Source organism: Drosophila obscura, unplaced genomic scaffold (genome assembly GCF_018151105.1).
Source record: "Drosophila obscura isolate BZ-5 IFL unplaced genomic scaffold, ASM1815110v1 contig_151, whole genome shotgun sequence".
Classification (NCBI taxonomy): domain Eukaryota; kingdom Metazoa; phylum Arthropoda; class Insecta; order Diptera; family Drosophilidae; genus Drosophila; species Drosophila obscura.
In genome coordinates this window covers 1,975,236-2,002,878 of record NW_024542737.1, presented here as the reverse complement: position 1 = coordinate 2,002,878, position 27,643 = coordinate 1,975,236, and the positions used below count along the sequence as shown (strand labels likewise).

At 48.6% G+C, this 27,643-nt stretch overlaps 2 protein-coding genes across 7 annotated transcripts in view; both read right to left on the bottom strand.

Moving 5' to 3' along the window:
- Positions 1 to 267: 267 nt before the first annotated feature.
- Positions 268 to 1,472, bottom strand: LOC111081220 (ribosomal RNA-processing protein 8). Its single transcript, XM_022377221.2, has one exon. It carries the CDS (start codon positions 1,413 to 1,415, stop codon positions 348 to 350), a length of 1,068 nt encoding a protein of 355 aa, XP_022232913.2. The 5' UTR covers positions 1,416 to 1,472; the 3' UTR covers positions 268 to 347.
- A 109-nt stretch (positions 1,473 to 1,581) lies between these two features.
- LOC111081218 (mitogen-activated protein kinase kinase kinase kinase 5) overlaps positions 1,582 to 27,643 on the bottom strand; it is a 46,772-nt gene continuing 20,710 nt past the window's right edge. For 3 of the 6 annotated variants that reach the window (XM_041591841.1, XM_041591840.1, XM_041591839.1), the window contains exons 3-15: positions 16,617 to 17,037; positions 12,100 to 12,198; positions 11,742 to 12,040; positions 10,852 to 10,939; positions 10,731 to 10,794; positions 8,248 to 8,286; positions 4,459 to 5,638; positions 4,272 to 4,398; positions 3,857 to 4,210; positions 3,346 to 3,789; positions 3,055 to 3,276; positions 2,866 to 2,992; positions 1,582 to 2,796 (exon numbers count right to left, since the gene is read on the bottom strand). In XM_041591841.1, the coding sequence (XP_041447775.1) occupies positions 2,697 to 2,796; positions 2,866 to 2,992; positions 3,055 to 3,276; positions 3,346 to 3,789; positions 3,857 to 4,210; positions 4,272 to 4,398; positions 4,459 to 5,638; positions 8,248 to 8,286; positions 10,731 to 10,794; positions 10,852 to 10,939; positions 11,742 to 12,040; positions 12,100 to 12,198; positions 16,617 to 17,037 (3,564 nt within the window). In that variant the 3' untranslated portion in view covers positions 1,582 to 2,696. The remainder of the gene's footprint in view (positions 2,797 to 2,865; positions 2,993 to 3,054; positions 3,277 to 3,345; positions 3,790 to 3,856; positions 4,211 to 4,271; positions 4,399 to 4,458; positions 5,639 to 8,247; positions 8,287 to 10,730; positions 10,795 to 10,851; positions 10,940 to 11,741; positions 12,041 to 12,099; positions 12,199 to 16,616; positions 17,038 to 27,643) is intronic. The other 3 variants (XM_041591843.1, XM_041591842.1, XM_041591844.1) reach the window with 3 other exon arrangements.

Sequence of the window (27,643 nt, the reverse complement as noted above, 5' to 3'; positions counted from 1 at the left end):
TTTGGGAGAGTAAATGGTTGAGATATTGAAGAAATGACTCCACTGAAACGCAGAACTGAGCACTGCGCTCTCTTGGTTAGTTTCTCTCGGCCCTCTTTGAGGGTGGTTTGCCAGCCCATGGTAAATTCATTCAAAAGGTACGGTGTTTTGGTGCATTTGAACGCATGGTATAACATTACACTAATTGCTTTAATATATTGCCTAGGTTTGACAGTTTTCGTTTGTTTTAATGGTTTTAAAACCATTGTACATTCCAAATTCAGCTGGTTCGAGTTAAATAAAAATTTTATTTTATTGCGGCTTTCCATTTCTACATTAATTAATGTATGCAATTGCTACCTGTATCCTCAGCGCTTGCGGTATAGACAAGGCTTGAGCGAGAACGGTTTTAGCTTGACCGCTTTGTCCACATGCCGCATTTTCTTGAAGTGAAAGAAATAGAAATAGTTGACAGCCACATCCTTCTTGACGAGATCGAAACCGCAGGCGCTCACGCTGCGTACAAAGGCTCGGGCATCCTCGAAGCGCGACTGAATCTCCGCTATGTAGACGTTTCCATGGAGCTTGAGCACGCGGTTCGCCTCCAGGAAGAAGTCGTTCAGGTTGGTACCCATGAGCGAGAGGCAATATACAGCCACGTCCAGGCATTGCGGTTCCAGCGGAGTGTCCGTAATGTTGCACGCTATGATGTCGCCTCGTGAAGCGACCAAGTCCATAGAGTATACCTTGTTGGGCAAGGACTGGGCCAGCTTGCCATCTCCACAGCCAAAGTCACCAATAATTGTCGTCTTGGGCAGTCGTTTAACAGTCTTGATTATGCGATTTAGCGGATTCGCTGGCCACTTTTCCACCTGCTGTCGGTAGCCAGCATGGTAGGCATCGAAAGCGGAGGAATCTGAGCGGAACATGGCTTCCGCCTTGTGGCTGTTCATTGTGTAGAGTTGTTCGTTTATGTAGCGGAAGCGTCCGCCCAGCAGCTCCGTCTGCAGCTTATTTGCCAGCGAGGGTGCCTCAGCGGATGTTGGCGTCACTTCCATTGCCTCCAGTGCAGCCTGCGCCAGCTCCGGCTTCATCGCCAGTTGTTTCTTGCCACCTTTCGTCGTTTGGACTGGAGGACGCTGCTTTTCCACGCGTCCAGATCGCACTTTGTGCATGGCCCGCATTTCGTCATCTGCCTCATCGTCGGACGAGGTGTTTCCTGGCGGAGCCAATGGTCCCACACCTGGTCTGTAGCGAAATCCGCTATTGGCCGCTGCCGTCTCCGTCCCAGCCTCAGCTGTCGCCTTTGGTTTCTTCTTTTTGGGTTTCTTTTTCTTTGACTTCTTTGTGGTACCAACTCCGTTTCCTGCCGAGCTCATGGGCATAAAGTCAATTATTTCGGCACCATCTTCCCAGGGAGGAACTTTAAACGGCATCTTGAACTTGAAATTGGTAAACAATGTGATGAACACGTGAGACCGACCTAAGAAAAAATGACCTAATGCGTTTGAGTGTGGCAGACGCAGTGGTGAGAAATGTCATAGCGCGTTCCGATGGGCGCCAAATTCAAAACTAAACTGCTTTATAGTGTTTTTTCAAATACTTTTTTATTTTTGCACTAAACTAGAGTTCAACAATTTTATGTTTCTGTTTTCTTTTTCTGTATTAGTTTATAATTTTCGGTTTTACGCTTTGTCATAAGAACTAAATAACTTAAGGTCTAGAGAATATTTTTACAACTGAAGACGACAAAATGTGCTGCTCGGAAAGTTTTCTGTTTTGATTTCATAAAGCCCAAAACCGTGACTATGACAATCAGTTGAGCATACAAATAGGGGCCTTTTCAGGCATTTAATTTATATGTTCAATTTGCATGTAATTTTGTGTGTTAATAGTTTAGAAGTCTTACTTTCTAATTGTGATTCCCAACAAACCGTATCTGCCTTGCATTCCTACATACTTTTCGTTTTCTCCTCCTCTTCTCACTATCCAATCCATTTTTAACAGTTCGCTTGCTTCCTGCCTTTCGGTATTGAGCCAATTCAAAGCAGATTTAACCAGCTAAATACATTGCGATTTACAATTGCTAAAGACTATGAAATATTTATTATTTTCTAATTGCCTTAGTGGATCTCGTAATGTATAATTGTGTGTATATATATTTATATGTATAATTGGATTCTCTTGCTTTCGCCCGCAGCTGACTATTTATAAACGTATTTATTGGCTTTGTGAAGCGTGTACACAAACTTCTAACATAACTATTGATTACCGTAGGTCATTAAAGTTAGCTGTATAAATTAAAGCATTTCTTTGTAATATAAAAATATAGCTACAACGGAATCAATGGGCAGACGTGGACTGTGAGACTTACGAGTATCTATTGTATGTATGTATTTATATCGAGTGTATCGGCAAAGTATAGCGCAAAGAATTGGGACTAAGACTGTGTATTGGATGTTACATACATATGTTGGATATCTTGCTTATGGATGCTGCTGCCTCTACGTGCGGAAAAATTGCGCTAAGTAGCTATCGAACTCTCGACATGTGAGGCTCTATCATCTACAATCTATCATCAGTAATCCAATTCTTAGTTCTACGAGTAATTAAATTACATTTATTAGTTGACGACGACGGCGCCTGCTTGCCTTGAAAAGTTTCTGTATTGTGTAGCGAATTATATTTAAAATATAACAAGTGGATTACGCGAGCGTCTAGTAACTGGCCTCATGACCGGCTAAAATGTACAGATCGTGTCCCTCCTCGCTGCCCAGGGAGCCAGTTCTGAGCAGCTGACTCTCCAAGGCAACAACCCTGAAGAATACATAAATGTGAGTCGACCGTGAATCGGACATCGCTACAAACGGAATGAATCATGCTTACTTGTCGCTGCCCAGCAGCCGGTAGGTGCGACTCATGTCCTTGATCTCCTGCGTCACCTCTCCATTGCGCAGCGATTTCCCCTGCATGCCGTGCTTGTGGAATGCCAAAACGCTGTCCGGTAAGCAAACTGGAATGGAGTCATGCGGTCAAGTGTGGAAGTGGAGAGGTGTGCCATGTGCCATATCTTACCAATGCTGTCCACGTTAAAGTCAAAGTTAAGCTGCGATACCATCTTCTTATGCTGCTTGGGGTTGCCTTGGAGCGTGACCACCTGTATCACATTGCCATAGCAGACGAGAATGGCGTCCTTCTCCACCTGGTGCACACGCACCACCTTCAGGAGGTCGCGTCGCGGCACCATCGTGGCCATGGCGTCATACTCCAGGTCCTCCGAGTGGAACCAGCTGGCACCTGCAAGACAAAGCCCGTTTAGACCTCCTTTGCCCATGCCCTCTGCCGAAGCAGTTTCCACCACGCAACTGTTCATGTTGATCAGCTCCAGCTTAAGGCAGCCGTTCATCGCCTTGCGCACTCCCGTGCACACAATTGGGTACTCCAGCTCCGGCGTGATGATCATCTCGAAGACGGGCGTGTGTCCGTTCTGCACACAGCCATGGCCTCCCCCTAGGATGCTGATGGCTGGCCACTCGCACTGCTTCAATAGCATGAACTTGTTTAGCGGATCGTACCACTGCATCAAGAAGATGCCGCAGGGCGTCGCCCCGCACAGATACTTATATCCGTTGTAGGGGTTCCTTGTGACGCAGCACTGAGTGCAGCCCTTTGTGTCGGGCACTTTGGTGGTGAGGGCAAACTTCCTGGGCACCAGCCGCTCGGGGATCTTGTTCATGTGCAGCGAGAATCGCACCGTCTGCTTGGAATGCAGAGCCACCAGATCGTGCCTGTACAGCTGGCAGGATTTGCCTGCAATTTGCAATGGAATTGTTAGCGATAGCCGACGAAATAAGTGCCAAGCCAAGAGGACACCTACCAGACAGACTCATCAGCACGTCCTTGATCACATACAGCCAGGTGGTGCGGCGCGGGAACAGCTGATCGATGGCCGCGTCGTGGAGCTCATTCATATTTAGGTTGTAGATGCCCTCCTCGGCGCCGATCAGCAGGTGCTGGTCCCTCGTCTCTGGATGGATCCACGAGGCGGTACAGTGCACCCGCAGGGGGCAGCCATTGAAGATCTTTGAGAAGCAGGCGCCCATGTGCACCTTGGGAGTGGGTGGCAGTCCGTTGGAGATGGGCCTGGGCGGTGTGTGGCGACGCTTGTGCGAACGCTTTGGCGGTACAGGAGGCGTATTGTTCAGCAGATCTGGTTGCGCCTCTTTTTCCACTGTGATGGGATGAGATTGGAATTATACAGGACTCCTCTGGACATTTCCTAGTACACTCACCTTCTTCGTCGTCTTGGGTGCCGCCATCACTTAGGCTGCGTGTCCGCGAAGTTTTTCCCATGTCATTGAGCAGCCCAATCAACTGATCCATGGAGCTATGCCGCCGCGGCGAGTCTTCCAACCCATTCTAGAGGAGAGTTCACGGGGGTTACTGCGAGTTCACTTTGCTATCATACCTCTCTCTCACCTGGTTGCTCTCGTGTCGGTAATCACAGTTGGTGCCCACTGAGGAGCCTGCCGCCCCACTGCCGGGTGTCTCTCCGGAGCTGCTTCTCAGCAGATTCTGGTAGAGATGCGAAGAGCTGCTGGTCGAGGCGTCGTCGGCCGCCGCTGCTCCGGGGCTGGCCGTGGGGCAATTGGAATGCACGAAGCCGTCGCCGATCGATTGCGTCACAGGCGTTGGTGTGACATCGGCCTCGACACCGTTGGTGCCACCGACTCCGCAGCTACCGCCGGCGACGCCTCCACCTCCGCCGCTACCGTTGCCACCAACTGCATCGCCGCTGGAATTATCGAGGAGTAGTAGGCGATTATAAAACGAAGCTGATGACGCGGAGGACGATAAGCTGGATGAGATCAACCCATGGCCCTGGGCCTGGCCGTGCCCCTGCCCGTTTGCATTCGCAGACGGCGGCAAAGGGGCGGGATGTGCGCTCTGAGACGCCTGTGCAGCCGCAGCGGAGCGATAATTGCTGCTGTGCCTCAGGTAATGCGCGGCAGAGGCGGAGCACCCAGAGCCGGACCCAGAAACCGTGCCCGTGGCCGCTCCCGAACCTGGGACGGCGGCAGCAGCCGAGGTCGTTGGAGCAGCATTATTCATGGCAATGTCAACGTCCACTAGATCGTCGTCGTTCCCATCGCCAATGCTTGTGGTGCGGAGATTGGAGAATCCCAGGCCCATGCCCATCCCTATGCCTAGCCCAAGGCCCAGATAGGAGCTCAGATCGGGCATCGAGGCCAGGGAGGCGGAGGAGCTAATGTGGGTCGAGTTACAATTGGAATTGGGGGCCGCCGAGAGGGCCAAGGCGCTGCTGGTGCTGGACGATGTCAAAGCGGTGGTTGATTGCTGCTGATGGAGCTGATGGAGATGCTGATGCGGTTGCTGATGTGGTTGCTGTTGCTGTGGCTGTGGGTGCTTCTGCTGCTGCAGTTGATGGTAATGATGATGTTGGGTGTGGTGCTGGTGATGATTGCCTCCTCCGACTCCGCTTCCATATCCGGCACCGCCACCACCTCCGCTGCTGCTACCGTTTGCCCCGCCTACTCCTCTTCCTCCTCCAACTCCAACAATGCCGTTGTGGGAGGAGCAGCTGCACTCGGGGCCGATGGAATCTTTCAATCCCGTGTCGTGCAATGGCAGAGTGGCTCTGCACAGCAGGATCGCGACACGGCAGACACGCGGAGAGACGTCAAGAGAGAGAGAATGCGAGAGAGAGAGAAGATAGGCGAAAGAGAGAGAGAGAGAGAGAAAAGAATGCCATGTTTGAGCTTCTTCGATCGATAACCGCGCAAAACATTCGATTCTGTGAGCGTGAACGGAGGTTTTGTTGTTGGGGGTGGTCGGGGGTCTGGGGTCGGGTTGGTTGGTTGAGTGGTGTGGTCTGACATGTCTAGTGTGTTCTGTGGACAGAGCAGGGAGCAGAGTTTCGCTGTATATCCATCCTCTCCCTGTGCGCTCTGGGTGGTTTTCTGCTGATGAGGATGCTGTTCTTGTTCCTGCTCACGCATCCTTTTTAGCAGGCATGCATGTGTATGTCTGTATGTCTGTATGTGTATCTGTGTGCAGCGCATGCAATCGAAATGATAAACTCTCTTGGGCAACCGCAAAGCTCTTAGCCCAGTTGTCCCTCTCCTAGGGTCGAGGGCGAGGGCGGGTAAGCGGATTACGCTTTTAATGAAATTATTTGCGGCCCAGCCGACGCGTCGGCTCTCCTGCTCACGCCCTCTCCATACCGCCCATAGGGGGTGGCTTTATTTGGTTTTTGTGTTTTTTTTTTTGTGGCGGTAGTGTGTGTCTTTTTTTATTGGGCGCAAAATAAATAAATAAACTAATATGAAGCCATAAATTATGCATGAGATGCAAAATACAAATGCTCAAAGATACATATGGTACATACATAAATACATAAACAGTCACACATACATATGTAGATACACACACATGCAGATGGAAATGCTTGAATAGAAAATAGCCTCGCACATGAATGCACAGAAACAGCAACAGAAAGGAAAGAAGAAGGACAGAGCCAGAGATGTGAAAACCCAGAGAGAGAGGAGAGCCAGAAAAATAAAACGGAAAACGAATAAAACGAAGAATTGCTTGGGAAATTAATTCGAAAACAAAATGCTAACAATTTTCCCAAAATTAAACAAGAGCAAACACGCCGAAAAAAAAACAGGAGGCAGGGCACAATTTACTGGAAAATCTCAGCAGCTGCTCGGCTGAAGGGGAGAGAGTGGTGGAACCGACAGTCGTGATTCGTCGGGAAATGACCGGAGGAATCCCATTTTCCGAATTAGTTTTGTGAATTTTCAGTTTATGTTAACATAATTGCAATTTCTTTTTCATCGTGCTTTCCCCCATTCCCTGGGGCAATCATTTCTCATCCCCTCAAGACGCCCTCCTGCTCCTGGGTATTTTCTACGTCTCCATCTTCAATCACAGGTCGGACGAGCCTCTAGTTGTGGCAATGGGAGGTTGCTGCAAATTTAGGTGCAGAGCCCAATAAAGTCCAGGGACCGGTGCCATTTGGGAGGAAAAATCAGCAAAAAGTTACGTGCGGCACTCTTCACTCTCCACAGGTCCCTGGTATTACTTGTTTGCACTAGCCACTAGGATGTCCAGAAATACTCGTAATAATAACAATAAAACCAATGTGACGCCCATTTGCACACACATCAAATAAATAAACAATAAACACGGGAAAAGGGTGCGCGGACAGACGGACTTGGGAACGGACGTGGACACGGACATGGACAGAGGACAAATCGAGCGGATTTCATTAGGGGACCATCAGGGCATAAATTTGGCCCAAAATATTAACCAATTGGTCTGTATAAATTAGTTGAGAATCGCTTTCTGGTGGCCCGGAATATAATTGAGCCATCGATGGGTTAATTTCGTGCGTTGTACGGTGCGTATACACAAGCTTCCTTCTATATTTTTTCCCATCTCTTGTCTCCTGCCTCCCGCTCTGCTCATTCTGCATTTCCTTCATTCTTTATCGATAGACAAAGGCAAAACTTTAGGTGGAATAAGAGGGAAGAACAAAGCCTCGCCCCAGACAATAAACGACAAAACAAAGACCGGGCCAAGAAGAAGTTCAGTAAACAAAGAATGCCAGGAGAGGAGAAGAAGAACTAAATTATGGAGAGGCAGAACAGAACCGAACAGCAGCCGTAACTTAATATGGTTTAAATGAATGGAGGACGAAAACAAAAAAAAGTAATGAAAATGTTACTATTTTTGGGCCAGGACTGGACGTGCGCTCTTAATAAACCAAGGCGGCCCGGCCCACATGATGAGCTGCCGCTTCTGTTTCATAACAATAATTCTGCAGCCACCGCCAGAGGAACTTCCACAAGTAATTGTACATATTCCCGTGTGGTCTGGGCAGCTCTTAACGGATGCCAGGGACTCAGTGCATGAAAAATATACACACACTCAAGAGTTTAAGTTCTGCATTTGTGTATGCATGTGAGAAGCTAGAGAGGTTTCTTTTCCGGCTGCTTTTCATGCAGAATCGAAGTGAAAGAATGTGAAATTAACTTAACGCTAAATCAAAGCCAAATGTAGAGCGTGTGTAAGTGTGAGTGCGTATGAGGATGTGTGCGTGACAGTGAGAAGTTTCTGGGGTTAGGTTGGGGATCGAATTGATCTGTTTGGTGGGTGGTGGGGGGACACAGGTAGTGGGTCACCGAGAGCCTTGATGTTCGATGTTCGTTCTGCTCGCAATATATTTGGGGGTGTAGTTACCTTAGCTTTAGCTCCTCATCAATATACTGTAAGAGGCTCCTACGGAAATCAAATACAAAAAACAAAGATACGGAAAAAAGGAAAAGAAAATAAACAAAAATTTCATTGTGTTTAGTTTCGCATAAAAAACAAAAGCGAAAAGAAGTTCAGAAAGTGTAAGCGCCATTTTTTAGTTTAGAAAATTTCGCGGAACGGCAGGGCAGGCCCAAACTAAACTAAAGCTATTGTCAGATTGTGAATCGAAAGCATTAATATAATATAAGGTACTTATAAATATCTCTTTACGTGTATATCGGAGTATATTTGTGGTTCGTGTGTGGTACTATGTGGGTCAGGGAAAGCCCTTATTAAATATCTATATCTATGCAATATCTATGCGGGAAAGCAGGAACAGGAAGGAAAAGCGCCCTCGTTGACGCATAATTAAACAGATCAGCTAATTTGAAATGTTAATAATTTCTCCTAATGACATTCCTCGAAGCCCATGAGTAGGATGTTGCAACATGTGAAATTCTTTGCTCCTTTTTTCCAGACTGCTCCGCCCAGGAAATTAATAATATCGTCTCTCTCTCCATCTATGCCTTTGTGGGAGGCTCCGTAAAAAGCGTAAACAGAAAGGAAAAAATATCCTTGTTGTACTTTCTGCTTATGACGGTTTAAATGAAATTAACCATGACGGCCGCAGGAGGAAGGATGCGGAGTAGCCTAAGGAGCGGCAGAAAGGCGTAAGACGAGCCAGTTTAGTCCCACAAACTTTTCGGGCGCCACTCAGCGGAAACGTGGGTGTGGCACTTAGCCAGCAAGTCGCTTGGCGCTTGTGAGCTTCCCTCAGTACATACAAATGGGCGAAACCAATGGGTTTTATGGCTTCAATAAAATTGGGCAGCAGAATCGCGGAACAGCGCGTGAGCTGGCTTTCTGTGGGAGTGGCAGGGGCACCTACTCTCATGAGTACTACTCGTGTGCATATAGACAAAGTGACTCTGGCTTTGTTGTCTGGGACGCCGCTCAAGTGGCGGCTGCCGCAAAGTGTTTGCCACATAACTCACATCGAGCACTTTGCATCCTGCCCCTTGATGGGGTTGGCTTATTAGGCGGGTGCCTTCTCGTTGCCGTCCGCTATCAGAGGGCAACAATGTGTAATCGTTTAATATGACAAATGGCCCATCAGCCAGAGTTTCGTGGCATTCCCGATCCGTGACACTTCTCTTGAAGTTGCGGACGATATGGCGTATGCTGGGTGACATCCTTTGTGCCGCTGCACTACTTCGTTCCGTAGTTAATTGATTTCTCAAGAAAGTTTTTCTTCGAACTCAATTTATTTATAGTTTCAACCTCTCCAAAACTTATGCTGCCGCATCTGTCTGTCGCTGTCTCCTCTTCCGTTTTTTCCACCTGTTCTGCTGCTTATTATTATGTTGCATTATACTTATCGGTACCCCGTCTCCGTACAGGTCCGGGATAATAATTAGTCCTGGCCTGGACGCCAATTAAATAGCTCACAAATTTGAAGCTCCCATTGGGAACCATGTATCCTGGCAGCCAGCTCGCAATTATTTCTGCACACTCCGAAAACTGGCTCGGACGCGAGCTCGGACTATGGCTCACTCCTCCGTGGAATGGATGAAAAATTCACAAGTTTCATAGCCCGGACAGACCCTGCGAGAGCTCTGGCACGTAGCTGCAACTAAGCGCAAGCGTGTGCAACTGCAACTGCAATACACATGAAAATTCAGCAAAATAGGAAAGTAAACACAGCTCTGGGGATACGTGCAGCTAAAAATTGACTGTGGAAAGTTGTAAGCCGGGCAAATTACACAACGCGCGTGTTGCGGCGGGGCATGCCCCGAGTTTTGGGGAGCAGCCAGGCGGAGCATAAAAAGAGAAGCATGCAATGCAGGGGCAAGGCGAGGCAGTGCACAGTTATGTTGCTTCTCTGCACTTCTGCCACATGAAATTAACACGCCGCGGAAGCTTAGCGCGCTGCAGCGCCATGAACGCCCAGAGGTGGGTAGAGTGGGAGTGCTCCTGCCCCTCCCCACCTGGAGCGGCTGGAAGAAGCCTTCGCTAACCTTAAGGACATGTTCATAATCAGGGTGCCCGTTAACTTTGGCCTTGATCGCTCGGCACTGGGACTACAAAAGAAGATAAAACAGACAGGTGGATAACAATGGGATCCATGGCTGATGGATGAAGGGACACTCCTCTCCGACTCTACAAGTGTATGAGTGTGTGTTTATATGTGGTTTCTGCGTGTCGAGACTTTGGGTTTCGTGTAGTGTCTGTGTGTGTGTGTGTGTGTGTGTGTGTGTGTGTGTGTGTGTGTGTGTGTGTGTGAGAGTGAGAACTGAAACCAAATTACCAAACTGAAGCGAAGTGAACCAGTAGTCTCGCAAGTACTTAAGAAATAAAGGACAAACTGTAGCATAGGTTCAGGCAGAGATATGTGTATACGGGAGTATCGCGCTGCAGGGAGCACTTACATGTCACTGGGTAACGTCTCGGGACTAGAGGATCGCTCGTTCCACATGGAGTTTGTCGTCATGGCTGTGGGAGAGGGATAATTAGCGAATGGCAGAAAATTTAAACTTCTCTGACTCTTGCCTGTCTTCAGCGTATGGTTCTGGGCTGGAACTCCATTGGCGCGTGATGTCATCTTGCTGGGAATCCGCTGCGGAACACTGGCCACCGTCTGGGAAGGGGGAGATAGAAAGGAGACACGTTAGGATACAGGAGGATAACGCTAAAGAGGCGACAATATCAGTTCCATCGTCAGTCAGTTGCAGTCGCAAAGTTTCAGCCTGCGATAAAATCTCATAAATCAAAATCATATTGGGATTTTTGAGCATCATGAGTTACTTTCCCAAGTTAAGTGTGGAATGTGGGTGGTGTGGGTCTGGTGCGGCGTGGGGGCTAAGTAAAATTTAAGTATCTACTTCGTCTAGCAGAAGGCGCTACTAGGGGTAGGCCCATCCTCCCGTGCAGGCTTTCATTCAAAGTTTGCAAAATATCCAAACAAATTGAAGATTTATGACTTGACAAGCCCCTGCCCCGCCCCTTTTCCAGAAAAGACAGCTTACTGATGCTGTGGGGCGTGGAAATGCCTTTAAAATGGATGCCCATTAAATTTAAATTTGATTTTGCATTTGCATTAGCATTTGTCGTTCAATAAGTTTGGGCCGGAATTGGCCGTCTAGACAGATGTCTATGTTATTGAGAAAACAGAAGCAATCTTGGTCCTTGGTCTCTAAGTGGATGGCTCTCCCCGAGGCAGGTAAGCTCAGTAAATAGCCACCAGGGTCCAAGAGAAAGAGTGAGAAAGTGGGAAAGAGATGGTGGTGGAGAGGGAGGGGATAAATGGAACGAGTCAACGAGCCAACACTAAAAGCGTAAAGAAATTACGCAAAAGGTGCCAGTACCAGCACCATCTACAGCTTCTGCTCTCCCCCTCCACGACCATCCGGTGGAGAAATGACCAGTTGGTGCTCTCTTACCTCTTCCTCGCCGTCGAGATAGTAGTAGAACTGCTGATTGGGGCTCTGGTACTTCTGGAGCAGCTCCTTGGCCACCCGCAGCGACATTTCGCACTGGACGAAGGGGTGCTGCAGCAAGCGCTCGGCGGTGGGTCGCTTCTTGGGGTTCTTCGTCAGCGCCGTCTTGATGAAGTTGTGGAATGTGGGACTCCACTTGTCCTTGTTGCCCAGTGTGGGCGGCTTGAAGCCGCTCTTCGACATCAGGAACAGGGCTCGCATCGGGTGCAGATCGAACATCGGTGGCTGGAGTTCAGCTAGCTCTGCAGAGGGTCAAACTTTAGCGTCAGAGCGACAGAGGGCCATTCCTGAGAGTACTCACCAATTGCAGTTATGCCACAGGCCCAAATATCACAAAGTTGATTATAGCCGCCCTTGCGCTCCACGGCGGCCACCTCCGGAGCCATCCAGTAGGGTGTCCCTGCGGGTGGAAGAGAGCGGTGAAGGACAGGTTAACACAGCGCAATCAATACTTTCGAGCGGTTCCTACTAAATATGCAACATTCACACATTTAATTTCATTGCCTCAGATTATGTTGCAATGTCATTTATTCATACGCATACGCATTTGCATTCGTTTTGTTTTTAATTTAATTAGCTTTTTTACGTGCAATCTGCCAATTGAGCAAATAAACAAATTGCTGAATTATGCAGAGCAGACCAGGACCAGGACCAGAGCACGAGGCGGGGGTCTAGGGACACATTTTGCGCTTCATTTCGGGCGCACGTTTTATGATCCTGGAGGGGGAACGTGGAGTGTGGAGGGGAGGCTAATGCGTCCATTACTCATACGCCATGTTGCAGCCAGGCAACTATGTCGCCCATCCAGAAGGAGCGAGTGAGCAGCATCTGTTGAAGCAGTTTCTCTGATGTTCTCTGAAATGAATTTTCATCTCCCCTGATGGGAAAAGGAAAAGCCACCGCCAAAGCGAAGCAACTCGAACACGAACTCAGAGTTAATTGTATTTTCAATTTAATTAAGCCACAACGAAGGTAGAAAATCAAGTTTAATGCCTGCTCCTTGATGGGGCCAAGGCTGCTGTTGCCAGTGGAAGTTTTAGCCTCGGTTCTGGTTTCGTTTTCGGTCTCGGTGTGGGCCCGGGCCTCGGCATTGTTTCTGCTTTGGAGGGGACTCTCCATAGAGAACCGAGCCGGAATGGAAGCTCATCGATGAAGAATTCACCCAAGTGTTCCGCACACTTTAATTAAAGGCACTACACAAGCAGATACACGAATACACAGACACACAGATATACGGCCTGAGATACAGAAACAGATTCGGATTGGGATACAGAAATGCAAATACAACCGCAGAGTGACACGAGGCAAGAGAAATTCAAGTATCATTTTGTTAATTGCTGAAAAAAGCAACGAGAGAGGGAGAGTACGGAGTACGGAGTGAGTGGAAATAAAGAACGGTACAGGATGTGAGGGAAATGGTCGGAATGCTGCTTTGGCAGGATTTCAGGCTGCATCCCATTTAATGCCAAGACGCATTTCCGTCAGCCTCGCGTCCTGGGAGGCATTAAGACAACACGCGCCCACCCACCCACACATTCACATTCATCTTTATGGCATAACTGCGGCTGTGCCACAGTGGCAAGGCAGGCAGAGCAGGGGATGGTAATGGGCGCGGGTGGCTGCCACATCTCGGTGCCAACGAGGTGGAAGCATCTACTTCTTCTTCTTCTGCTCATCGTTTGTTGCCATTGACTCGTTAATGACACTAAACACAAACGTAAGCACCTTTTTATTGAATAATAAAAGCGTCAGGCTGTCGCCAGCCTCCACTCCCCGCCTTGAGATCCTCCGTGGCATACCCTTCACTGGCGAGGGAGTGTCTGCTTTGCCAGGAAATGTGCAACCGAAATGAGCTCACTTGGATTCCACCCATACGAGAGTATATTCCTGCCATTGGAGCAATCCAGGAACAGGGCTCAGCGATGGTATATCGTATAAGGCATAAGCCATTCGAAGCTGACCTCCGTTCTGTCTGCGGCTTCCTGTGCAGACAGCGAGCGAAATACAGACAATGGTAGACGGGACCGTGGTCGTGGACGTGTTGATGTCTGAGGAAGGGAGTGTGTGTACTTATCACCACATTTGTCACAGCAGTCGCAACAGCAACAGCAGCAGCAGCATCAACAACAATGGGGGGAACCACTCCAAGTGATAACAGTAAGCGGACGTCACATTGTTTGACGCACACACTGACAGACAGACAGGCAGACAAAAACATGTCCTAGACAGCACCTACGAGCACCCTTCTTCTCCTGCTGTCATCTGCACTGCACACTCGTTGGCTCCCCATCCTTCTCTGCTCTTGCATTGACATGTGCCACAAAAGATTCTCGCTCAGCTTTGAAATATCATGAAAATGCACCCAAAAGTGGCAACAAAGAAACAGGGTGTTGCAATGAGAGACAGAGAGTGACCTCAAGGTCGTTAAACTTGGATGAGAGTCTCATCCCCACAATCCCCCTCTTACCGGCTGCACAAATTGCATTCCATTAATCACACACCACGAACCACGATGTACGAAGCCATCAGACTTGTCCATTCGTATAAATCAGAAATCAAATTAGCGCTTGGAGAAATTTATGATAGCCATAGATGGGGCAGAGTTTGAGGACGACCTCTTTTACGACAGCCAGGCTCAAAAGACAAAGGACAATAGACGGCATTAAAACTTAAACTGCTTTGTCGGGGAGCGTCAAAGTGCCCAGCAGAGAGGAACGTATTCCATGCGGATAAATCCAATTTGGCGTAAATTAAATCAAATCTGATTCCGTTTTTACGCCCCTAGCAACTCAAAATGTCATGAACTCTGGCAGGCTCCTCTTTTATTGGCTCGAGGACTCTAATCCACGTCCTTGTGGGGGCTGGAAGACCGGGGCACCACCTACTCGTTGCGCGTGAGGAGTGGCGGAGGCAGCTGTCATAACTTAATTAGCCGGAGAGTGTCAAAGGCCACCCGAAGGGGTGAGGTCACGGATTTTTAATTAAGTGCAAAGAAAGCCATTTGAAATAATTAATTGTGAGATGCGAGGACACAGCTGACGAGGCGGGTAAGTTGGGTAACCGCAAAATCCCATTTTCCACGTCTTAAAAGTACTGCGATGACGTCGCACAGCGCACAACTCAAAGGAGTCATGGATAGGTAGAAGAGTGGAAGTGTGGAGCAGAGCTCCGGGCGACTCATGCCAATCATTGTGCTGCTTCTTCTGCGCTTCAACAGATTGCAAGTTGTCATGACAAACTACACAGAGAGAGGCAGTGGCAGACACTCTTCCTCTACACCTCCCCCACCACACGGTGACTGCTCTGCTGTCTGATAAACTGCTATTTACATTCAAATTGCGTATGCCACGCATGGCCCCATCGTCGGCTCTCGCCTGGGTTTCTGCTTAAAGCCCCTGGCAAGCATTTTAAAGCATCCATAACCCCCATCCGCTTGCACATGTCCGCCATTAAGCAGCCCCTCCTCCTCTGTGGGGTCCTGAAAGCCGCTTAACTTCGCTCAGTGCAGCAGAAAAGAAACAGACAGAACAGAACAGAAAAATCTCCAAGTGCAGAACAAACTAAGCAGCTGAAGTGGCATTCGGCCATTGGGAGATGAGAGGAGAGGGCTTCGAGTAGAGCCAGAGCAACTGCTGCAAAGGATCCACAAAAGAAACACTCGTATCCACAAAACTAAGACGCACCAGTCGGCCAACGATTCTCGAATTGGGGACATTTTTAAAAAATTATTTGCTTTTGTGCTTCAGTTTTGGTCGACAATAAGGATTCCATTCCCATTCCTTTCCATCCCCATCCATATCCTCAGCAGGATACCAAACAAAGACCAGGCCACCTGCTGGGCGCTCGGTTACTTTTGTCGGACGCCCTCCTTCGCCTCCACCTTGCATCTCCGTCTGCATTTGAAGTATCCTGTGAATTGAATTGTTCCCCCCTGGTGGCTCCTGCATTGTCCGGACCCTAGAACCATCGCCCACCGCATGCCTTTATAGCATTTTGATAATATTTTAGAATTCCTTCTGCGGGATCCATTATTATTATGCGCACTCTTAATTGAATTGCATTCAATTCGGGGGACAGCACAGCACAGTACCCCACAGTGCCCCCACTGACATCAGAGATTCGAATAATTCCCTTTAAGTAGAGCTCGACGTTTCGCTTTAAGTGCGAGTACTCCCAAAACATCCTTTGTTCTGTCGCCCTTTTTTCTGTTGTTCGGTTTTCAAGTTTTCCTTCGGTTATTTGTGCTCTGTCATTTCTGACAGCTCCACCTCTCTGTCGAGCGTCCAGAGTCGAGAAGCGTTAAACGCAATTGTTGCCGCTGTCAGGACAGTCCTCTGCCCCCGCCCGAGTGGGTTCGACTGCTCGCAGAAAACAGAACAGTATCCCATGATGATAAACACTTTGTGCATTCCCCACCATCCCATTTCCATATCTATTTACACGGCCATCTTTAACTCGAATACTGAATCCCCGACTCTCTTGGTTGGTTGTCGATGTCCTTGGCGCAAAACGTTTTCCGCAGCTTTCCCCCCCCATCACAGGCCCCAGATTCCAGACCCTGTGGTCTTTGTCGTCTGCCAAAACGAAAAACGTGCTGAAGCAGCATGTCCTCCAACGGAATCGGAATCGAAATTGATCTGTGAATCTGCATAACTCGAATGGCAGACTGCTGCAGAGGAGAGATGCTTCATCAGTCATGCCTTCCTCAGAACGAATCGAGGATATGCAAATTGCTCCTGGGAGCTGCAGCAGATTGTCGCCAGAGGAAGGGGGGCCTGGGCCAGAGCAGAGGATGCATAAAGTTTGACAGCCACTCACCTATGAAGCTCTTCCGCTTGTTGATCGTGGCCGTAATCTGGGCGGAGACCCCGAAGTCGGCAAGCTTCACGTCCCCGTATTCCGTGAGCAGGATGTTGGCGCCCTTGATGTCGCGGTGCATCTTGCCCATGGAGTGCAGATACTCCAGGCCCTTGAGCGTCTCGCGGCACATATAGGCGATCTGGTTCTCGGAGAGGGGCCCCGTCACCTGGTAGATGTCCTGAAGGCTGCCGCCGCCACAGAACTCCATGCAGATCCAGAGCTTGTCCCGCCGCAGGTACGAGCCGTAGTAGGCGATGATGTTTGGGTGACGGCAGTCACGCATCATGATGATCTCCTGCTGAATGATCTGTATGTCATCGGAGGGTTCCAGCTTTATGACTTTGATGGCGGCCAGCTCATTGCTCTGTATTCGTTTCGCCTGCAAATGCAAAGAATGGAAAGGGGAATAGGAGGGATCAGATACTGCATATAGAATCGAGAATCACGAATCACAAATCACGAATTGGGCTGTGAATAATGAATGAGTAAGGAATGAATGGAACAATGGCAATGAAAGTACTCTCCAAGTGATGATGGGAATACCATGATGGCTGCAATCCCTGCTCATTGGCTTGTAACGGCAGCACACTTGCACCTGCACCATCTGCGGGGCAACGAATTGGGCCGGCAGGGTGCCTGCCCATCCCACATCCCATCGCTGTTCATCTTCATTCATGCAAATATTTTGGTTCGTTTTCAATAAATTTTTAGCAAGCGTTCGCCCATAAAAATTCATTGTAACCACGACGACTCCCCCATTCCATCCCCTCTCCACCCTTCCTTCGTATCCCATCGCATCCCTTCCGTTCGTACTATTTGCATAGAACAATAAAATGGGGCACCATCATGGAGGTGCACCGTCATCATCGTCAACGCCTGATAAGAATATTAAAATGCTCCTTTCGTAGAGGAAAACTGAGCTAAATTGGTTTTCTCATATAAGAGGGGGTGGGGAGGGGTAACCCCACAGCAATAGTTAGTGGAGATGATGAGGGGACAGAACAGAGATTTAATTACAGTCAATTATAGAGCTTCAATCTGTTTGACCTTTGCCACGGGGATGGTTGGATGTGTCTGCCTTGTTCTCATTTTGTAATCGTAATCAGACCAGAACCGAACATCCCCTACCCACCACCCCTTAGATCTTAAATGGAATTTGCTGGCCATGGCGCTGCCACTGTGACCATTGGATTCCATTTAATAGCAGCCGCGCGTCTGGCTTTCCACTTCGGCGCTCGTTGCAATAATTTCGCATCGCTTACTTCTGGTTCGAGCCGCCTGGCCTCCCTGTCAGCCCTCAGCCTACGGGGAGTGGGCAGCATCAGCCTTGAGGGTCTGCAGGAGCTGCAGAGTATTCGATTACACACACACACACACACACACACACACACACACACACACACACACACACACACACACACTGTGGCAACAATGCATGTATCTACTCGGAGGCTCTGGCGTCCTTTTATCCCTTCCTTCACCTGCCATCCGGCTGGGTCTGTTTATCCTTGACGTGAGTCTGTGTGCAAGTGTGTGTGTGTGGGTGTACGTGTACATGATTCCACCATTTATCCCTGCGTCATGTACTTTATACTGTACTGCCCCTTCTCAACCCCATCCCTTGGCTGTCTTCGCTTCGCTCCTTTGCTGGCTTTTGCCTCCTTCGGATTCGGAGGAGCAGGAGCAGGTGGAGGAGCTCTTATTTTTATTTTCGTTGCATTTATTATTCAATGCTGTGGCTGCTAGCCAGGATGGGGCTTCAGCACTGGCTCTGGCTTCTGGCTGTGGCTACCTTGTTGTTTCTCCTGTTATTTGTCTGTATCTGTGCATGTGTGTGTGTGTAAGGGGGGGTGGGTCCAGTTGCAATGATATCTTGCTCGACTTAATGAAGATAAAGCGATTTTTATTGCGCTGCAGCTTCAATCGTGCTTAGGTTCTTTTTGTATACCACGCTGATTGCTCCTCCACTGTTTTTCCTCCTCTCTCTCTTTCCTTATTGTTGCATTTTTGATGTTATTGCAATCTGGGCTTGCTTCCAAAAACTGTATTGCATATTTTTTAGCAGGAGGAGCAGCAGGAGGCGTGCGCTCCTTCCATTCCACTGCCTCTCTTCCATCCCCACTGCCTCTCCGTACGACTTGTCATGCAGAGGCCATCGTCGGCTCTCCTTGTTCTACTGTTCTGTTCGTCTTGTTTATGGTAAATAAATTATGCGTGATTTTTAGACAAGTTCCCTGCGGGTGCTGTCTGCTGCCTGTTGGCAGCATAGATGAAAATGAAATGTGTTGAGGCAGCAGCTGAGGCGGGACTCTCTACTACTTCTTCTCTTACTGCTCCTGCTCTTGCCCCAGCTGTGGTAAGCATAAAAAGCTGCTGATATGCAGAAGCCAAGAATGAACCGGAGAAGCTGCTTCTGCTCCGATGCCTGTCAGGAAGTGAGCGCAGCACATCCTGCTATGCTGCTATCCTACTATCCCTCAAAGACAGACCCACAGCTCCAAGATATGCAGCATCAACAAATTTATAATGAGCTGCGCCAACGTCAACGTCTTCTCCCTCCCGCCTTCGGGTGGCAGCGCAGGCATTAGTTTTAGTGGCAGCCAAGTGGGGGAGATGCAGAAGAGGCAGCAGATGATGGCGGTGGCGCAGTGAGCGTCTGCTTGTGCAACTTCCGACTGCAAAAGTCATGGCAAACAAACTTTTAACGACTTATTTGGGGTTCAATTACAGGACTGCCTGCCCCGGAGGGTCCTCGTCCATTGGAGTTGACGGCGATTGATTCCTGCCGCCGCTCTCCATATTTATTTTAATTAAAAATGTATTAAATCATTGTCTAAAGGCCATTAAGCGGCGATAAATTAAAAAGCCATTTATGTCCGGCCGGCCGGCCCTTCAGCGTGTAATTATTATGAAAAATGCTCCAGCTCAGCCCCAGCATAAAGGAAAAACAAACGAGTATTTCCCACCAGTAATGTATGCTGCGGAAAAGCAATCCGAGACCGAACCAATCAATAGCTGGTGATCAGCAAGAGAAGGGGAAGCAGCTACCAGAGAGGAAAGGATGGTTGGTTGCCTACGCTGTTTCCTGTGTGTGTCCGGCGTGTAATCGTTACAATTTCCGACATATGCACATATACACATGCATGAGTAAGCAAGCAGACCCTCCAGGGCCCTGGAGCAACGCAATCCATCCTCCGCCCCTCCTTCAGCACCATTCTGTTCTGCGGTTGACCCTAAAAGAGGATGGGGCTAACCTGATACCTTCCCATATCCGACCCATATCCCAGCGTACTTTGGACTGCTCTTGGAGCCTTTTACATTATTTTACATAATGCATTTTACGCGTTAAGCACAATTTTTCATTCCCGGATTGTTTGCTAATTGCACGGGTGGAGGGGAAAAACTTGTATTGTGCAAAGAACCGCCTGAACCCCGTCTTCCCCGGCTTACTCAACGGAGTGGAGTTGAGTGTGTGTGCTAGACGAGGGAATACCATACTCGGAGGACAGGCGGAACTGTACGTAATCCGCTCTCTTCCAGCCTTGGCAACCTTTCAGGTTATGTAAAATGAGCACAATCCACTGCTCCGACAGGCACGTGGGCACACGTTGGCAGGACACGCGGACTTAATTCAGTTTCAGGGATTCCGATGAAAATTCATTTAACACGTCACATGAAATGGGCTTAAATTATCCACGTTCCGGTGCTCTCCACCACGTACTGTCATTGTCCTCATTCCAGTGGCGTTTTCGTTTGTTTTGCATTTGATGCAAATTGTTTATGACTTTATTCCAATTGGGAAAAGGTCTCGCTGACAGTGCCCCCCGCGGAAACTTGATTCAATTTGCAGCACATTTAAATGCATTTCTCTGTTTGCTTCTCTTTCAATTGATATTGAATTTCGATATCGATCGAGGCCTCTTCGCTGCCCCTCATGAAATGGAGGAGTACTTGACACTGGACAGATGCACAGGAACAGCTCTGTAGCATGCCACTCGAGAGTCTCTCCGGCAGTTTCGATAACTCATATTATCCACTCGAGTTTACCGATGAGCCTGCAATTTCCCGGCAATTTTCACGCAATGCCAAAAAAAAAAAGAAAGGCGAGCAGATTGGCGGGTGCTCAAGTGCCACCCAATCAATGGGTGGGGGTCTGGGTCATTGCCAAGACAATGCTGGCAACTTGACGAGCGTTTTTATGTGTGTATAATTCGCCAGCCACCATTTCAGGGGGCATAATCGATGGGCGGGAAATTTAACGTATTTGTCACTGGCCGCGGATAACCAAAAAATATGAGACAATCAATCAATCAATCAAAAGGTCCCCAATCGATACTACAATGAATATCCCCCGCCAACAGCTGAGGGAAGAGTCATCGTCAGAGTCCGAGTCAGTGGGATGATATATACAGGTTCATCTCCCACGGAGGAGGGGACTATCCCAACTGAGTCAACATTGCGAACGATAAAAATGTGCAGTATTTCCATTCAGAGCACAATTTCTCTGTTTGTCGTTTCAGCCACGCCCTCGCCCTCGCCCACGCCCACGCCCACGCATGCCGGCTGCCAAATATAGAACAGCTTTTTCATTCCGCTTTTCCCGCTCCTCCTCCACGGCTTATTGCGGGTTGCTTCTTCTGTTTTCCGTGTTCTGTTTCCCGCTTCCAGAGTTTCCCTCTTTTCCATACTGTACTTTCCGCAACAAATATTTGCCATTTTTCGCCGTCGGTTTTGTCGGTTAATGCGGGCATTATGTCAGCTTTTCAATATTGTTTATTCTTGTATTGCGGAATGTGGTGTGATTGGAGGGGTGTTATGGAACCGAACCTCTAACACCTCCCCTCTGATCATGCAGGGTCAGTTAAGGGGGCGGAGGTAATGAACCCGAATTTGCTTTGTGCACAACATCCGACCCCGCATGACTCTTCTGCTCGGATTGCCATGTGCGCATTCGATGTAATTAGCACATAATCATCCGTGGCGGTGCATTGGTGCATTCCTCTGCCGCCGCACTCTCTTCACAGCGTATGGAATAAGAGAATCTCATTAGCCGACAGTCGATAAACGGATTAAAAAGTAAAAGAAAATATGCAAAGAAATGAGAGAAGAAGCAACTGTAACTCAGTTCTCTCCCCGCTCGTCAGTCACGGCTGAACAGAGGGTATACATATGCATATATGTACATACTTATGTATATATGTATATATATGTACATATATATGACTGACGGGGTAAGGAATTGCCACCCTCCGGCAAACAGTAAGAGTTTTGCAATGCCTTACCATTCACATATGTACCTTGCCTGCGATAATATTCATTATGAATTCGCTCGAACGCGGCGCCAGCAGATAAAGCGATTTAAATTTGAAGCAGCCGGAGCGAGGAAAGCACAAGTAGAGACTCAGAAAGACAGCAGAGAGAGGGAGAGAGATGTGGTTAGGTAGACAACAAAGATAAGCAGAACAGGATAGGACTGAACATGCACAAAGCATCGACTGAAATGAGCGTACTGTCTTGTCCAACCCTCTCGCACTGGCAGGCGGCAGACAGGCAGACAGACAGACGAGTCCCGAGTGCTTTCACCCCTTCGGAGGGTCATTAACAAGATAACTCTTCTACCCACGTGACTCGGGAACCCCTCTGATCACTTTGGGCTATCCCGCTTATTAGATCCATTATTGTTTATAATTTGCATGCGACGCCCGACCCAACCCAGACATTTCCAGGAGAGATGCAGCTGGCATTTGTATTTTCCACTTAACAGCTCGGATCTAGTAAGAGAGGGAAAGGGGGATGTGGCAGCGGGTCACGTAAAGCTCAGAATTTATATTTTAATGGCGAGAGCTTCCCATTGCATGACATTAGAGAAAGTAAGCGAAATGTGAGTCAAATGACTTTCGGACATTCACTAGGATTATGCTCCAAACTTTCGAGTCCTTCAAACTGTTGTCCTGGTCAGTGGGCCATGCCCCAGTCCCCCCTTCTGCTACGGCACTGGCTATGCTCCACTTTTCGACTCTCTTTCGTCTCTTCATTAACCGTTGCTGCCTTAACCGTTTCACAGTTATTAATGGCTTCTTCTCCGCCTCGCCTTCTTCCCTCCTCTTCTCATCATCTCTTCTGTATCCACACCTCAAGAGCTCGTTTACAGTTTGTTCTGTATTTATGTGTCACAGAGCATCCCTCTCTCTTTCTCTTCCTCTGTCTCTCGTGTTCAAACAAACTGCTTTTGACTTCTGGAAACGCCCGTCTTCCCCCCAATCTCTGTTCCACCACAGGCGTAGAATTTAGCTTCTTTGTATCCCACCCTCCTACCCATCCCAATCCCACATCTCTGACCCTCCTATAGCCTTCTGCTATTTGCTTTTCATTTCCAACGTTTTCTGCACATCATTCGCAACGACCTCATCGCCCATCGCCATTAGCTGGCGATGGCCCCATCTTGGAGCTCCGTTCGTAAGCGTGGGCGTCGCATACACTTTGCACGCGTATCGGAGGCCCGGCCATCGGACCTTAGAATGTTGGTCTGGCTTCTGTCGGTCAACAGGTTCAAAATTAGCGCTTTAATTTCATTTTAAGAGCTATGCTCATAAATTTCAATAAGTGCCTAAGCTTGGGCTTTCAATTGGAAGGGGGAATGGATGAGTGGGCGGAGCAGAGAGAGGTACAGAACTCTCCCTCACATATTAAGAGCCCGTCGAAGCCCCCATCCAGCTGCAGCCCTCGAAATGTTAATTGAAAATACAATATCATTTAAATTTAAATTAGCTCCCGAACAAGGTCGAAACCAGGAGCAGGTCATGCAGGTAAAAACTTGTATTGCCTCTCAGGTGAAGGTCAGTGAGGATGGAATATATGTACATATGACAGGAGATGGGGCACTCATCATCGTCGTGTGTGTGTGTGTGTGTGGGTGTGTATCTATTGCAGTTGTCATAATACAGGCGAATCACGTACTGTACTCGTGTATGTATGGTTACGGCTCGATGGGAGCAAGAGCGGGCGAGCGGAAACCTTTTTGCCTTTTTACGCCCACTTGCACCTGCCGTTAGTTATCAGCGTAGAAGTTTATCATAGCCCCAGTAACCCCTGCCCCACTTCCCCCACTCCATCACATCCCCTGCGCTCTGGGGGCCAACAAAATTTTTAACGAACTGGTTTATGCATGAGCTACTTTACTCGCACAACATTATGCATTGACAACATTGGGGCGTGGCTCCCAGTTGATTCTGGAGTTCAGTTCAGCCTTTACCCACAAACACACATAGTACACATACATAGTACATACGAAGGGAGCCAGTAGCAACCTTGGCGAGGCTTGGGAGCAGAGTGGAGCGACGGATTCCCCTCCCTCTAAGCTGATATGATGGTCAGGAGGATAATAAGAAGGCGAGGATCAAAGAGGCCTACTCCAGAGTGGAGGATGAAACCACAAAGTGTGTCGGCCACTCGAGTGGTGTTTGTATTTTCCTTTCCTTCAGTCAAATAGATGTTCAGTCACCTTTCAACCCGATGCATATATGCATGAGGTAGGGGCAGGGGCAGGGCCACGGTTGGGTCTGCGTGCCTCAGGGAGACAGGAGAACTGAGAACCCTTCACCTGCACCTCATTAAGTCAGTCACATAAAGTTGTCGCACATTTTGCATGCTGCTAAACTAATTTGCTCTGGTCGAGTACCTGCCTCCTGTCAACTTTCTTCTTCTGGTGTGGCACCTCGAGTGAGAAACAAAACAAGAAGTGGCCTCGTGTTGCGACAGGACGGGACATTTACAGCCTCGGGGTGGAGTACTTACGGCAGAGGTGCGGGAAAGATAGTTAAAATAGATTCAAGTGGCTCAGTTTTGTTGCATGAATTAAAGTTTGTCAGCCCCCTCCGACCCCCTCTACTGATAAACCACTCCCCAGCACTGCTTTCAGCTGAGTGCTGCCGACTTTTAGGCAACGTCCCGCCGGATGTCCGCCGCTACAGCGATTTCGTGTCGAGAATACGAAATAAGCGAAAGAAGGGGAGGTGCACAGAGGCACTGCAAAGTGCGAAATGCGTCGCATATAGTTCTTCTCTCTCACTCACACTGCTTTTGGAGCATCTGGTTCGATGATACAAAGCGGTTCTTTCAGCGATTAATTTCAACACGAGAGATTTGTGTGCCGTGCGAGCCATAAAAAGTCAAGCACACCGCCATAAAAGTCGTTTTTTGAACCCAAGGCAGAGGCAGTTCTATAGGGAAAAAATACCAGAACGGTAGAGATCAGTAAGTGGGCATTTCTGATCGGATGAAAACCTCGTCTGTTCGGTCCCAAAGGTTTCCATATCTATCCACAACAAGAGATTCAATACGATTGCTTTGAGAGGGCCATCAAGACAATTCCCTGCTAGAAATTGCTCGTATGCCCTGACATGATGCGACGATTCAGCCTTTCTGGGCCATTTGCCAGCGTCCGTCCAACTTCAATTAGACGGCAAATTAAGCTAAGCCAAAGGAAACGAACAAATGAAGTTGTGGCCCAGTCCCAAATCCTGGCCACGCACGCAACAATCCAAAGGAATGCCAAGGATGGCAGGGCAGGGCAGGGATTACCACAAAAGACTCGGAATAAAGCTGATTCTGAGACTGAGCCTGCAACTGAAACTAAGACATGTGCGTGGGTATACAAGTGTCTACATTTGTGAAAATGGAAGATTTTCCTTCTCTCTCTCTTGCTTTCCTGTTCCGAAAGAAGGCTTAGGCAATGACAGGCATATGGCAGCTGGCAACGAAGGAGGTCACGATCCCGCAGGATAATCATGGAAATTAAATTATGCTTTTCCCATGCATATTAAACTACAAATCGCACGGGGATTCAGTACCAACACCCGGGCTCCAACTTTCGCACACGGCAAACAAACAGGGAAAATAAAATGCCTGGCCGGGAGACGCCAGTTGAGAGACAAGGGCGCGGAAGGTCGTCGACACGGACGGGGGCCCGGGGACCAACCACACTAATGAAAATACTTGTCATTCCCAAGAAGGCCGCTTCGGGTCTCCAGGTTCTTGCCATCCCTTATCCACCTCCACATTTAACCCCTCTGTGTCTTCGTCCTGGTCCAGGATCTGTGCTGCTTGCTTTTGTCATGTTGTTGATGGAATTAAAATAATTTCTCCTGGCAATTTCCTTGGGTTTTTCGCTTCTCTCCTTCCACGGTGCTGTCCGTAGTCTGTTCTTGTCTGTTGTGACACCTGGCTTACTCCTCCCGCCCCTGCTCGCCATGCTCCTCCTTCTTACCTTTAAGCGTTTGTTTTAACTCTAACAACCACTCCGATTGAATGACTTGGTGCTGATGATGATGCGAGTAGGAATTTGTGGCACCGTCTCTCTCTCTCTCTCTCATTGCCTCTTCCTCCCGCCTGTCTGCCTGAAAATAGCCGCGAAATGGCAAAATGCAGCAGGGAGCAGAGGCTAAAAATGGCCAGAGAGTCGCGTTTGCGTTCAGCTACAGAAATAGCCAAGAGGAATCCAATGTCCCATCCTGGGCGGAGTGCGAATTGGGTCAGCAGTGCAGCAGCAGCAGCAGTGCCACCAGTTGGGAGCAGCTGCGGTTGCATAAACTTCCCATCCCATTATTTGCGGCATTTAAGGCAATAAACCAGCAGATACAATGGTGAGGCGGCGGGGCAGAAATGTATCACCTCCATTGCATAAATTGATAAGTAATTTCCAGCAGATGCCGCCTCAGGCGGCGGGCAGAGCGGGTTCAGGTGGACTTCAATGCCGTTGCCGCACGGGAAATACAAAATACTCCATAAATTTTCAGCTTATAAAGCAAACTGAAAACAGGCAGAGAGGACCAATGGCTGATGGCCGAGAAGGGGATTGCGGTTCGAAGGAATGAATCAAATATGCATGGAGTCTGGAACCCCGTCACTCCTCCTCCACTCCCACCTGATGACAGTGTGGCGGAAATTTAATTTATTTACCGCCTGACCAATTGACAAGCCATCGCATACAGCATCCAGCAAATGTATCTCTCAGATACATCTCTAGACATCTATTACTTATATTTTATTGGCCCTGAAACCGATAGGAAAAGGGATGGTGATGGGGGGTGGTGGCGCAATTTGTTCGTGTTGTAATCATCAATCGGAAGAGAAATGCAGACGTGGAGAATGGGAGGGGGACAGGCGGGGACAGTCACCAATCAATTGCCGTAATCATAAATGGCTTATCAACAACCACCCAGAAGAGTGGGGAAATGTTTGGGCATTACGCATATTCATACGCAGCGGAGCGTATTACACACGGTTTGGCACAACATCAGCAACGGACTGACAAGCAGCAACACACGCAGAGTGGCTGACTGACTGACTGACTGAATGAATGAATGGATGACTGAGGGGCCAGTGAAAGACCCTGAACCCTCGAGGGAGAGCACTCAGCCTCGTCCTCACTCTTGGCTGCCCAGCGGCAATTGACGGAGCAATGCGAATGTGTGCGAGGATGTGTTCAGTGTTCAGCTCTCAAGGATCTCGCGTCCTCTCTCTGCCAAAAGCAGCAAAAAGAGCAGAAAAATCCCTGTCAAAGTGGAAGCCAAGACACGACACAAGACGAGACAGGACACACACCCATCCTTCTACTGTACTGGTACTCGCACTCGCACTGAGATACACGACACTTAAAGAGCTTCTACTTATACTTATATCTGCTTCGGTGGGCGCTTCGTCTGAGCGTCCGTCGCGTGTGTTTGTCATCCGCCTCGGGCGCAATCAGTTTCGAATTTTGCGTAGTTTACTTTTTACATTTCATGCTGGAAATTGAGCAGACGGCCAGGAGTAGGGGTAGCAGAGAGAGCTATAACGGAAATCCCCCAGGGGGAAAAACTATCAGAGAGTAATCGATGGACCCTAGCGGGGGGTCCTGTTTGCCCTGCACTTGCAAATCGAATTTATTGGAAGGGGATCAAAATTGATGTGCTCCACGCAGGACTCCAAAGTGGAGCATGGTGAGG